We start from the raw sequence: 12,269 nt of genomic DNA, 5'->3' as shown, positions 1-12,269 counted from the left end.
CTGCCATGCTAAAGAAATTAAAATATATAAAAACCTTCTATATATGTCAAACAACGTTCCGAAATCTGAGCAAATAATCGTTATATATATGTGTATATACGTAGATATATATATATATATATATAAATATGTATATAATATATAATATGTATATATTATACAGACCAGCCATGCTAAGGGCAACACTGAATAAATTCCAACTAAACGAGAGGATAAATAAATAACAATAAATAAGCTGTAAAGAGCCACAACAATGAGAAACAATGCGAGCATCACACGGGCCACCGTCGTGCCCCCCGCTATGGCGCCTTCGCTCGTATCTTTTCACGATGACATCTCCAACGAGCTCCGCGCAAAGGTACCAAAAAAAAAAAAGAGACTTTGATACCGGCGCGGGGTACTATGAAATATCTTACGTATCTCTTTCGAGCGGCATGGCCGGGACCATAGCGAGAACCGACGGGGGCCCGTAGGTTTTCAAAGTCGGGACTGACCACTGTTTAAGAAGAAGTGTTGCAGTAGAAGGGAGGCGATAGGCTTGACTAGAGATTAACATAAGTGGGTTCTTGCTGAGGCGAGGAGGCATTGGAGGCAGTGTTGGTGTTTGGCGGGGCGGCGGCTGTCCCCACCGTCCCCCCACCGCCTCCAGCCCCGACCCCTGCCCCCGCGCTACTTCCCACACCGTGATGGATTATGCTCGCGTGGATGCCCATCCCCGCTCCATGCTCCACTGGGCTGCCAAAACCAACCACCAGCCATTAAAGGGGCGCACTCTTGCTAAGACATATTGTCGACTTAATATCCCACCTCAATCTCGCACCCGTATCGTGTCGTCACCCACACGCACGTGTCTGTGTCGGGGAAGGGGGAGAAACCGAACNCTTCTAACTTTTCGTTCCTCGCGACAAGTGAAATCGGCAAGAACGGAGCCGGCATTTGCACATATCAATTTATTATATTTTCAAATACAACGAAGGAGAGGAAATATAGAACATAATGTTCTTTTTTTTAAATATATTGTTTTATTTTTGATTATTACAAAATAAAAGTTTGGATATTAGTGAATTTAAGCGTATGTAGACCTCATAAAGTATTGCCGGCCCCGTTCGAACGAACTTGAAATTTTAGTAAACGTGGAACAAAGAGAGACGGCGAAAGATATAGTGACGACGACTGTTGCATCGATCAGAAAATATGTCTCCCAAATATTCGTATCAACGCGATGATTCGGAATTTATTTTGGCACTCCTTGGTAGCGCTAAGATTGCGTTAGTGATTGCTCTACAATCTATCACGCGTTATACAATCCTCCAATATATCTTTTCTCTTAGGTGATAACGCGATAACGTTTCTAATGACGAAGGCATAACGACAACTGATACAGGCGGCATTGTAAGTTACGTGCATTTAATGCAGAGTGCAATCAGCTAAATTCAAATGCAACAAACTAAGTGCTTCCGGTATTCCAGTAAGGATCTTTTTTTTTTAAACTTTGATTCTGGCGGGACTAATATAAGCCAGAGGGCAATCGTACAGTATAAATTTTGCACGCTTCACGATACGAAGATTTTACATGTTTCTAAATTCATTTCCACATGCATGCGCGGCGATGAGAGATTGGCAAAGCGATCGAGAGCGTTCTAAAGATTACATTTCCCACCCAAATGACGTTTAATCTGCTGATTTCTCTCTATCGAAAAAGAGACTCTCTTTTCTCTCATCGTGCAAGAATCATAAACGGAACCGTCGACGGAATTTGTCCTCGCCCCTTTAATGAGGTCCATGAGATTCACAAACCCAGCCGGGAGTTGGGGCGTTTGGGCTACGCCGTAACGATATTAAGGGCATATTAGTGACTATTCGACGCTAAAAAAAAAAACGGGTGACTCGTGGACAAGTCGCGAACAAACTACGAGAGTAGTGCTAATAGAAAAACCGATATTTACAAGCCAAGTTGGACGATGCGTCTCGCACAACTGGAGAAGACAACTAGTCGTGCTCGATCTCCTTGATTTTTTCTTTTTTTTTCTTTTTTTGCTTTGTTTTGGGAAGACACATTTTCTGATAGCGCGCAGTCTCGCTGCGCTCTTATTTCTCCTTGTTTTTTTCCTCGTTCATACAAGCACTCCAAGGTGGCACCGTCACCGCGAACACGAGTCGCCTTTGACACGAGGCGACTCTGCTGCTACGTCGTATATCGATATTTATGCGCCTCCCCAGAGGTATACCGTTTGGTTGCGTCTCCTCTCTTTCAAGTTCCACGATAACATGTGGATGACGGGAACGAGGTCCGAGACCGACACGAGATGGCGAACGTCAAGAATACTACGTAATTGTGATCGGTATCGTCACAAGCGATCTTGAAGAAAGTCTTTTATACGCGTCCAAATTCGTTGACAAAAACTTTCAATCTAATACTTTTGAAGCATCAAGGTGCACTTTAAAGCACTGTCCGCCATGAAATATTAAATTATTTGACCATTATTATAGTTGGAACAATTGACGTTATCCGCGAAAGAACTCGATATCTTGTTTTTCTCAAGCTTGTTTCGCGAATATCGCACCCTCTAACTTTGATCTTAACAACGAGGTGATAAGGCAAAAAAGTAGTCGATGGACGTGACACTGCTAGATCCAGATAGACTTGCGTAAGATTTAGCACCTATTTACACGCGAGTCGCGAAAGTTGTAATCACGTAATTGTGTATCAAGAAATCACTGCACACATACCTGCAGGGCTTGCACCACTGGCTCTGCTGATCTAATCCGTACCTGGCGCGGCATTTCTTCATGTTATTACCTAGAAAAGGGAACAGAGCAACGATTAGTACGATTAATCGCGGATTATCCGAGCGAGCAAGCGAGGGATTTTACTATTCAATGTATGTTACATTCTGTCAAAAGAATGACGTAGTTATTGACATTGACGTTCTCGTTGTGTGAAAAAAATCAATTCGAAGTAATCTACAATCACGTGAGAAAAAAAAAACAAGTGATAGGTGATCATATATATATATATATTTGAATATGTTTGGTAAACCGTACGAGATTGTCGTGTATAATCGAATGCGATAATGAACATAATCTACCGTAGTATGGAGTGAATCGGTGCTCGAGTTTCTGCGTTTAATATACTTATGCTTCGGTGAATGCCAAAACTTAACGAATGTCAACTAAGTCATGCGTGTAACAGAACGGTAGTTACAATCCCTTGAGATCCGGGCGCGATATCAATTAAAATCGGTTTTTTCCGAGATTTAACAGTTAAATGTTCGGTTTTGCAATAGATCGCTTAAAAAATGGTATAAAAAAAAATCCGTACGAGTTAAAGCAACAAAACAGATTTATTTGGCCTCGATCTCAAAGGGTTGTCGACGATTATATATATATACTGTAGGACCTTCGTCGAAGAGAGAGACGTTACATGTAATATAATATGTCGAAGATAATAGTTTGTGAAAATAATCTAAACAAATGAAGAATTACAGCGAGTATAGCTGCGTAAAATTCTATCTCAAGTTATTCTTTGCTATAGCGTGACCGATAGTCTTCAAGGAAGGACCCACACACACACACATACATATATATATAATATTGATAAAGATACGAACCATCTATTTTGAAAGCGTAGTACAAATCCATTTTTTGAAGACATTTCTCTTACGATAAGAAATGTTGAGGTAAATATTTTTTTTCGAGATTAAATTTACAATTAAATTCTCCAAAATAAACAACTCGTATCTTCGTTAAACGAATAATATGGCATGCAACGTTAACGTTAAAATGTCTTAAAAAACACGATCAAAGATCTACTCGTTTGAAATGTCGTGATTTGTATTATATAAACGCAAGCTTCCGGAATATATCTAACAAAAAAAAAAAATATATATATATATATATCAATTATGAATGTGAGCGCTCTATCGCGCGAACGCTAGTGAACGAAAATTTCGTATGTGGGAGTCGAGAATAAACTGAGTGATTCGATTAAACGAAAGTTACTGAGTGACGATAGAACGAAAATAATAAAATTAGAATAAAAACAAAGAATCCAGGCAACATTGAAACGATCAAAGAAAAATAAACGTACGAATCGAGAAACGAAGTTTCAGGAATGTCAGAATGATAGTGAGAGAAAATAACGCAGACAGAGAGAGAGAGAGAGAGAGAGAGAGAGAGAAAGATAGAGATAAAAAGACAGATATAAAAAGGATGGGGGAATAAAAAGAGATAACGAAAGTGCAAGATAAGTATTCACAAAGAAATAAAATTTCAGAGTAAAAGAGAGATAGAGAAAGAGATAAATAGAAAGATATAGAGAAAGACGAAAAGGCTAAGAGAAAATTAAACGCTCAGGATTGTCTGATTGCGGAGTAGGTCCCTGTAAAAATGCAAGATGGCCAGCGTCCCCAAAGTTGTATACGTAATTAATAATAAGATGCGTTGTGTCTGTCTCTGATGTACGTTTGCGTGTCGTGTGCGTAATTAAGGTGTTCCCGGTGTGTGATGCAGATACATAGGCACGCACGTACTTTTGCGATTTGTATAAGAAACCATATGTATAATAGAGCCACATTCATATATAAATATATTAACGTATATGCGTGTATATGTATGTGTGTGTGTGTGTATAATATAATATAATATAGTCATATAATCATATATATAATATATATATAATAAAATATATCGACCCAAAACCCCTAAGATGGGGGGAAACATGCAACATAATGTAGTGTAGCAATATAAGAATGTATAATATAACAGTATATGTAATAATGAGTGGGGGTGGAGGGGGCAGGGGCTCTCTTTTTTCTTATGACTGAGGGGGGGGGGGATTGTAAGAATGTGTGGATGTGAGGCATGTGGGTACCTCCAGGATCACTGTTTGTGTCTTGTTTGCGCTTCCTCTTCTTAGTTCGGTTGGTATTTGCGCGGGAAGACCAGTCAGGGTACAGCTGCATGTGCAACTGTCTCTCCCGTCGCGCCAACTCATAATACTTGGCCTGTTCCTCTCGCCCTAGCGCGTGCCACTACCGAGAGAGAACCAAACACTTTTTTGTAATTGTGCATGAACCGTGTGTGTACGACTAAACAATATTTTTAATCAAGGAAAGAACAAAAATTCACTAATGCTACTGCCGCCACCCTAATTGCGTGAAAAAATGTTGCCTCAAAAGAGTCAGAGTTAGCTCGCTCTATTTCAAAATTTCTCATTTTACTTTTTATCTATCTCTTTTTATTTTTATTATCTTTTTTTTTTGCGCAATCGTTGCCTCATAGCATTTCAGTAACACTGGGGTCCCTACTTTCCGTTTAAAGTGCTAGAAGAACAGCCTAAGGTTGTCCCCTCCCCCTCGGTCGCACCGCTATTCGTCGATATTATGATCGATAATTAACAACCTAAAGTATATAGGGTGTCTGATAGAGAACACGATAGCGGATGGTAAATTTTACTGTAGCACGCATGAAAGAGTGAAAGGGTAGTGTCGGCACGGCTATACACTGAAGAAAACACGCTCCTTAAGAGGACGTCGTACGCAGCTGGTGTACACTCTCGCGATCACTGAAAGATATATATAATCTTTAAGATAAATATTAATAATATAATTTCGATGCAAATAAACTTCAATCTTGCTTATTACATCATTAATTTCACGTTTATTTATTAAAGTGCGCAATTGGAAGACTGAGAATTATAAATGCGCCATCAACTAGACAATTGTTGGTCCATTATTTATTAATGCTGGATAGCTCAATTATATTTCATCGTCCTTCAATCCTCTCGGCGCTATTGAGGCATTCCGAACAAAAAAAAAAAAAAAAAAAAAAACCGCAAAACGATCCTCCAGTGTATTTCCGTTCGCCACCTGTCCCAGTTCCTCTCCATATGAGTCACGCCACTGAGATTGCAAAGGAGTGTTGCGAGACTTGGTCACGAAAAGCCATCACTTGCCGAAAGAAACGCTCATTTCAGATACGCGCTAGTGGATGTTAATAGGAACGGAGGAAGGGGAAGAGGAAGAGGAATGAATTTCGAAGGAAGCGATACACACATTGTCGGCGGACAGTTTCTCGTTAAATCGCCGCGAGCGCGACTCGTCTTGGGAGGTAAGCGATTGCGAGCAGATGTCGTCCCGCGGCGAGAAACGGAAAAAAAAAGAGAAGAAAAAGCGGGACAGGCCCCGGGCTCTACCAGACATCCCATACCTAAAGGCTTTGGTTTTCACTCTCGCTCTCGTTATCGCATCATCAGTGACGTTAACTCGTCTCGTCACATTTCTTCTTGCTCACCGGAGAACGAATACCGCTTTAGGGAGTTTGGCCAGATAAAAAAAAAGAGAAATTGCGATCGCATGCCGCGCGAAAGTCCGCGTTGATTTTTCCACCGTGTCTTTTAGCTTTTCGTTTCTTATATTTTTATTTTATTTTATTTTTTTTTTATTTTTTTTTTTTTTATTTTTTTAACTTTTCCGTTTTCTTTTTCTTTTCATAATTCTCTGCTGCGCCACATTCCACAATTCCCACAGACAATCCAATCCAATTCAGTTTCGAAAAACGAAAAAATATACATATATGCATATATGTACATATAAAATATATCCAAGAGAAATATATATATATATATACAGATATATATATATTCTTCACGAAAGAGTGAATGCCAGAAAACCATAAGAAATTAAAAAAAAAATGTATATAAAAAACGAAACTTATGAAAAAAAAGAAACGCACAGAGACTTTGATCGTTTCAATCAACCAGTATAGGTATATACTAGCAATTATTATATAATGAATTATTATAAGGCCTGCTGTTCTAGCACTGGAAAGTGGTACCTCCGGTGGGATCTGCGGAGCGCTCTTTCTTCCTCTTCTTCTTCTTGCTGCCATATCCGTAGTTATCCCTGGCACTCCAGCCAGGATATCGTTGCTGGTGCAGATGGCGTTCCTGCCTGGCCGCCTCATAATACCGCGCCTGTTCCTCCCGGCTTAGCGAGTGCCACTGCGTGTCATACCCCCAAAATTCAGATTCACAGTCTCGTGCACAGTCCCCGTTATCTCTCTCCCTCCCTCTCTCTCTTTCTCTCTATCTCTGTCCCTTCCTCTCGCTCGAACTTATTTACCGTTAGCGACAAGTAGATACGTCTATCATCGCTGAGAGACCCGCAAAAACCACCCTTCGGCCCTTCCCTTTTCGTGTCAGCATTTTTTTTTTTTTTTTTTTTCTGTCAAGGCGAATCCGAGATTTCCTTAGATCCCACCTACAATGCTCTATTCGTACTGAGATACTACGTAGGTACGGTTAGTTAGCTCCGATTGGTAGCCCGGTAAACTATTTGCTCGATAAAAGCGTTAAGATGCATGCAGTACTCAGAATGAAAATTCGTCTGAAAATCTTTAATAAACGATCGGTCAACATTTTCTCTTTCTTTGTCAGTTGAATGGTACAGAATTAGAATCGTACGTACTGTTACTCGATAAAAATACATTAGTCACTGTACTCGGTTCACGTAAAGGAAATCGAAGATCTAATTGTTAATTTATAAGCAGAATTTATTTTCAGTTTAATCTCTGAATTAATCTCAAGTTTACGATGGATTAAAAATAATACTCAAAATATTTTCAGAGCCTTATCTCTCTCTCTATTACGAGAGAATGTTGACTTTCGCATATCTTAATTATTCTTACATCAGAGCGTGATAATTTAATCTTATCGGATGTAAGCTGCACTTTCACACATTGAAGATGATACACTCTGTGTAAAGATGATTTATGACACTCGATAAATAATGAAACTTATATACATTGAATGGACATCGAGACATTGAGATTCATTAATAACTCTGATGTAGAACAATTTGCTTGAAGACTTGATAAAAAATATATCAAAGTATAAGATTTACTCACTCGTCTCCCTAATATTTGGTTGATCGCGGCGCTCTCCTTTAAGGTACACTCTGCCACAACCTTCGCCCTCATCTCCTTCATGTACAGCATAAACGCGTTCAAAGGCTTTTTTATATGGGGTTTCTTTTTATCTGTCAAAATCACAGCGTCGAGATCAAGTAAGAGCGCGATGAGAGCTTTAAATAAATAACTCGTATACCGTGTAGCGACTTTTATCAATGTGTCACGCTACTGATTTTCTTTGTTACCTGTGCGCGAATCGCGTAATTCTTACCTTGATTGTTTTGCTGGCCCGTATCCTGGGCTTTCGCGTTGTCCGTAGGTAACGACGTGGAGTTTTTCTGTTCTATCGTAGACCTGCAACACATATATAGAAAAAGATATTCAGCGTGATAGCCTCGCGAGCGCGCGCTCGTTTTCTATATAAACACACTCCCATCGCACATCAATCGCGTATACCGTTTATTAAAGTAGGATTGTTTGGCCTCAGGATTCAGGGGTTCAGGTTTCGCGCAGGACAGGGGGTAGGTCGGCGCGTTGTTCTGGGACAGCTGGTCGGTCAGGTTCGGCGTCGGCGCCGGCGTCGGCGTCGTCGTCGCGCCGTCAAAGTACGGCGGCGCGGTCGGTGGCAACGTCAGCGGACTCCTGAGGAAATTCTGCGGCAGCGGCCAGTTCATCTGCTGCCACATGCGGTGCCGCGCCTCCACCATCGCCAGCAGATGAACGAAGCTCTGCTGTTGCTGCTGCTGGCTGGCGCCGTACGGCGGCGGCGCGATGCTGCGCGGCGGGCTCAGGCTCGACATCTGCATGAGGCTGCTCATGTAGAGCGCGGTCAGGAGCTTGTGATCCGCGGTTGGTAAGCCACCGGAATCGGCGGACTTGACGGCGTCCTGGAGTATCGCCATGTTATCCTCGATCGCGCTCTCCTCGGCCGCGAGAACGGCGTCCTTCTCCTCGTCGATCGACGCCTCCGCGATCCTCTCCCCGATCACCGGCCCGCTGTCGTCAGTGTCGTCCTTTTTGATCACCAAATTCAGCGGCTCCGGGCACTCGGCTGACTCCATCGCCACATACGGGGCTGCCTCGTGTTTACTCGCGGGCACACCGCCGAGATGATCCAAATCGATCCATGGAACGATCCTAAACGATCTCGTTCTGTCGCGTGCTATACTATATACGAGATATTATCATAGTAGCAAACGAAACAAATTATCCGAGATATTTACTCGGCACTAGTAGAGAGCCTTGACCTCATCTCATTCGTGTTATTCTGTCCAATGTTAACACAGGAGAAGCCAATGTTAATACATTACGCTTCCGGGTAGGTAATCTCGTTCTGGTCCATCCGTCGAGCACTCGACAGTTTACACTCTCCTCTCATTCACATCCTCGTGTTCGCGTCGCGCTATAGCGAGCGCGTGAAGCGGGTCTCCATAAACCGGTCACAGAGTTGTAAACAGCACGTACGCGGCGGTGGCGCACACGGCGACACTTACACGCCATCCGTGGCGGTCCATCAGACGCTGCTGCTGGCGGTCACTACGCGCATCCGGAAGATCCCGTATTGTAACGTACGTAGCCTTAATCGGGTCTGCCGCACGTTGTTATCCGCACGTCGTTTGACGTGCCTCCTAACGGTACCATCATAGCTCGTCGCACCGTCGTTGTCGTTTTACGTTAACACACCCGCCCGCTCCCGCCCGCTCTCGTCTCGCTTTAGCAGCGCCAGTCGTTGATGCGACTTCGTCGCCCGGCGATTCGTGCGGTGAAATGTCTCCAGGGGCGGCATCCCACGGTCACCCATTCGTCATATCTCTCTGTCTCTTTTTCCCTTCCGCCTCTCTCTATACGCCACCCTCTCTGCCTCTCTCTGTTTCTCTCTTCGCTCCCGCGTCTCCCCTCCGCCGCCGCCAAATCCCCCTGTATACCCAGCAAACACCCCCCCCTCCCCCGTCTATCTCTCGTCCGACGCCGACGACTATAGCGCGCTCGTATCGTGAAAACGCACCCTCTCGTCACGATACCCCCGTTTGACGCTTGCACGCACGCACGAAAACTCTCCCGATCAACGCGTTGGCACCTCGCTTTTCTCTCCTAGCGTTTCTCTGCGGGTGTCTTTCGCGTATCCTCGCGCGTCGGTTTCCTCTCCGTCTGTCTCTTTCTCTCTCTCTTTTCGTCTCTCCGTCGCGTCTCAAACGCCGCGCTCGTTCCTGGCGTCAGCGGAATCACCACCGACCGGTGTTACGACGATTGATTATCGGCGAGTCTGGGGGCGGCCGGGGGAGGTTGCGCGAGGAGGAAGGGGGACGGCGGTGGTGCGGGATTGCGCGAGGATGGCATCATCGCGATTCATGGCTCTCGATCGGAGACACAACCCTCCGCCGGCTCTACAATTCCGAGAGCGTGTGGGGGGATGAATATCGCATTCTCCGTGGTCTTTCTCTCCTACGTGCCGCTGCGATTCTTTCTTTTTTCAATTTTTTTTTTTTTTTTTTAGCGGGTTGTCGCGGCGCTGCCGTCGACCACCGGTCAACCCTGGCTGTCTTGCTGCCACTCGCCAGCGATGCGGCGAGCTGGCAGGACGGATAAGCTTCTTAGGGTCAGAGTCTTCGACCGCCGAAGAAACTTTATCCCTCCTTCAGATATTAGCGTTCCCCTCCCGAAGAAGCTTGGCACGCTTTGTTTGGTCAACAACGGTGTGACCTTTGATGCCCGCACTCGCGCTGACTCGATCGAGACTGAATAAAATGGAAAGAAAAATATTCTCAAAGCGTCTAATCCATCTCCGCGAAACACAACATCCGCGGTTTATTCACCAACATTGAGAGCATATTTATCGCGAAGGGATCGTGGGAGGCTTTGTGTCACTGATGCGGCATACAACGATTGCCTCCCCCTACCTCCAAGACGAGATAAACGCACGTCAAATGCGTGTTGCGCGAATCGAAAAGTGAACGACGCTACTAGCAGCCTCGTGGATGCGCCGTTGATGGACCAGGACGCCGCGTCAGCTGGTCTTCCATGACGCCTCGCACTTGCGCGCGACGTATATATGTAGAGAGCAGAGCGGCTAGTATCGTGCGCGACCACGCGCCTTTGTGTGCCACCACGCGGGTGCGGGGAGGGCGATCGTCCGGGTACTAATGTAAATTAGAAATCTGTTTAAGAGGGTAATGATCAATACATAACTGGCGGCGGCGGCGACGGCGGCGGCGGCAACGGCGGCGGCGTCGAGGCAGCAGGCGCAGACGCTGTGCGGAGAGAGTCATTCGATAAGTGTTATACACGCTCTCCCGACGACGTCGATGGGAAGGGTAAAGAGAAGAGTGCACGAGGGTAGATCGGGACGTGCTACCCCCTACGGTCGTCGCGTCGCAACTATCCGTGTCTCATCCCCGGCGCGACGCTTCCTTATCAGCAGACGCGCTATGCTGGTACATGACCACCCCGATCTTGTAGTTGTCAGCGCTATTCAGACGTTATTATCGATTGCCGGGGCGCTTCCCATTTAATGGGGCGAGAATTCGTCGAGCTGAATCGGCATGCGATCGTGGGGTGGTCAGGAAGATCCTCGCAGGATATTCGCCATCCGGAGGATAATGCCAGCTGAAGAAACAGGAATATCCTTGCAGGAAAACGCTGCCCGATAATAGATAATGTTGAGTTAATAATGAACAGTTATCAGAAGGCGGAACATTGGTCGTCGATCGACAGAATCCTTCTCTTTTGGTTGGATAAATTGTTGATTGAAAATATGATACCATTCCATGATTGATAATTGCGATGCAGTCTCGCAATTATTACTAGATATGTCCCAAGTTGCTTTTCCAATGTAAGATTATACGTTATTAATTATCCAGCAAACGTAATGTTCCCTTGTAATGAAATTGTGTTTGTCACGATAGAATATTGGATGCTATATGCATCATTTTCTATTTAAATATTTTTTAAATTTCCATTTTTCCACACAGGTCTTTTATACAAATATTCGTTTTATCAACTTGCGGATGATGATTCTTCCTCTCGTAATGAGTTTCATCCGCGTATAATAAAAAACAAACGCTCGTGTTTTAAATTAATTATATCCACATAATGTAGTTCGACGTTAGATAAAATTCTTCCGTGAGCAACGACTTGTTTAATTGCTTTTAAAAGTTTATATAAAAAATTTATGTATCTTCGTTCTGAAGATTATGGCATCTTTTTCACCGCGCGTACGTTTGTCACTTCTTTCTTTCTTCCCTCCTTTCTTTTCTTTGGGACACAAAACTTGTAGAAACCATCGATACGGTGATCGTTAAAGATTGTTAGCATGCATGTAGATTGCTCATAAGTAATTGCTTTAAACATTTCGAGACTTT

General features: G+C 43.9%; 1 protein-coding gene across 1 annotated transcript in view; it reads right to left on the bottom strand.

The window, feature by feature from the left end:
- LOC115235484 overlaps positions 1-12,269 on the bottom strand; it is a 41,266-nt gene that overhangs the window by 6,591 nt on the left and 22,406 nt on the right. Inside the window, exons 8-12 of the mRNA XM_029807311.1 lie at positions 8,368-9,078; positions 8,183-8,265; positions 7,909-8,039; positions 6,838-7,003; positions 2,731-2,800 (exon numbers count right to left, since the gene is read on the bottom strand). Coding sequence (XP_029663171.1) covers positions 2,731-2,800; positions 6,838-7,003; positions 7,909-8,039; positions 8,183-8,265; positions 8,368-9,078 — 1,161 coding nt within the window. The remainder of the gene's footprint in view (positions 1-2,730; positions 2,801-6,837; positions 7,004-7,908; positions 8,040-8,182; positions 8,266-8,367; positions 9,079-12,269) is intronic.

The sequence above is a fragment of the Formica exsecta genome, unplaced genomic scaffold, assembly GCF_003651465.1.
Source record: "Formica exsecta isolate Colony F162 unplaced genomic scaffold, ASM365146v1 scaffold223, whole genome shotgun sequence".
NCBI classification, from domain to species: Eukaryota; Metazoa; Arthropoda; class Insecta; order Hymenoptera; family Formicidae; genus Formica; species Formica exsecta.
This window is presented reverse-complemented; position numbering and strand designations above follow the sequence as displayed.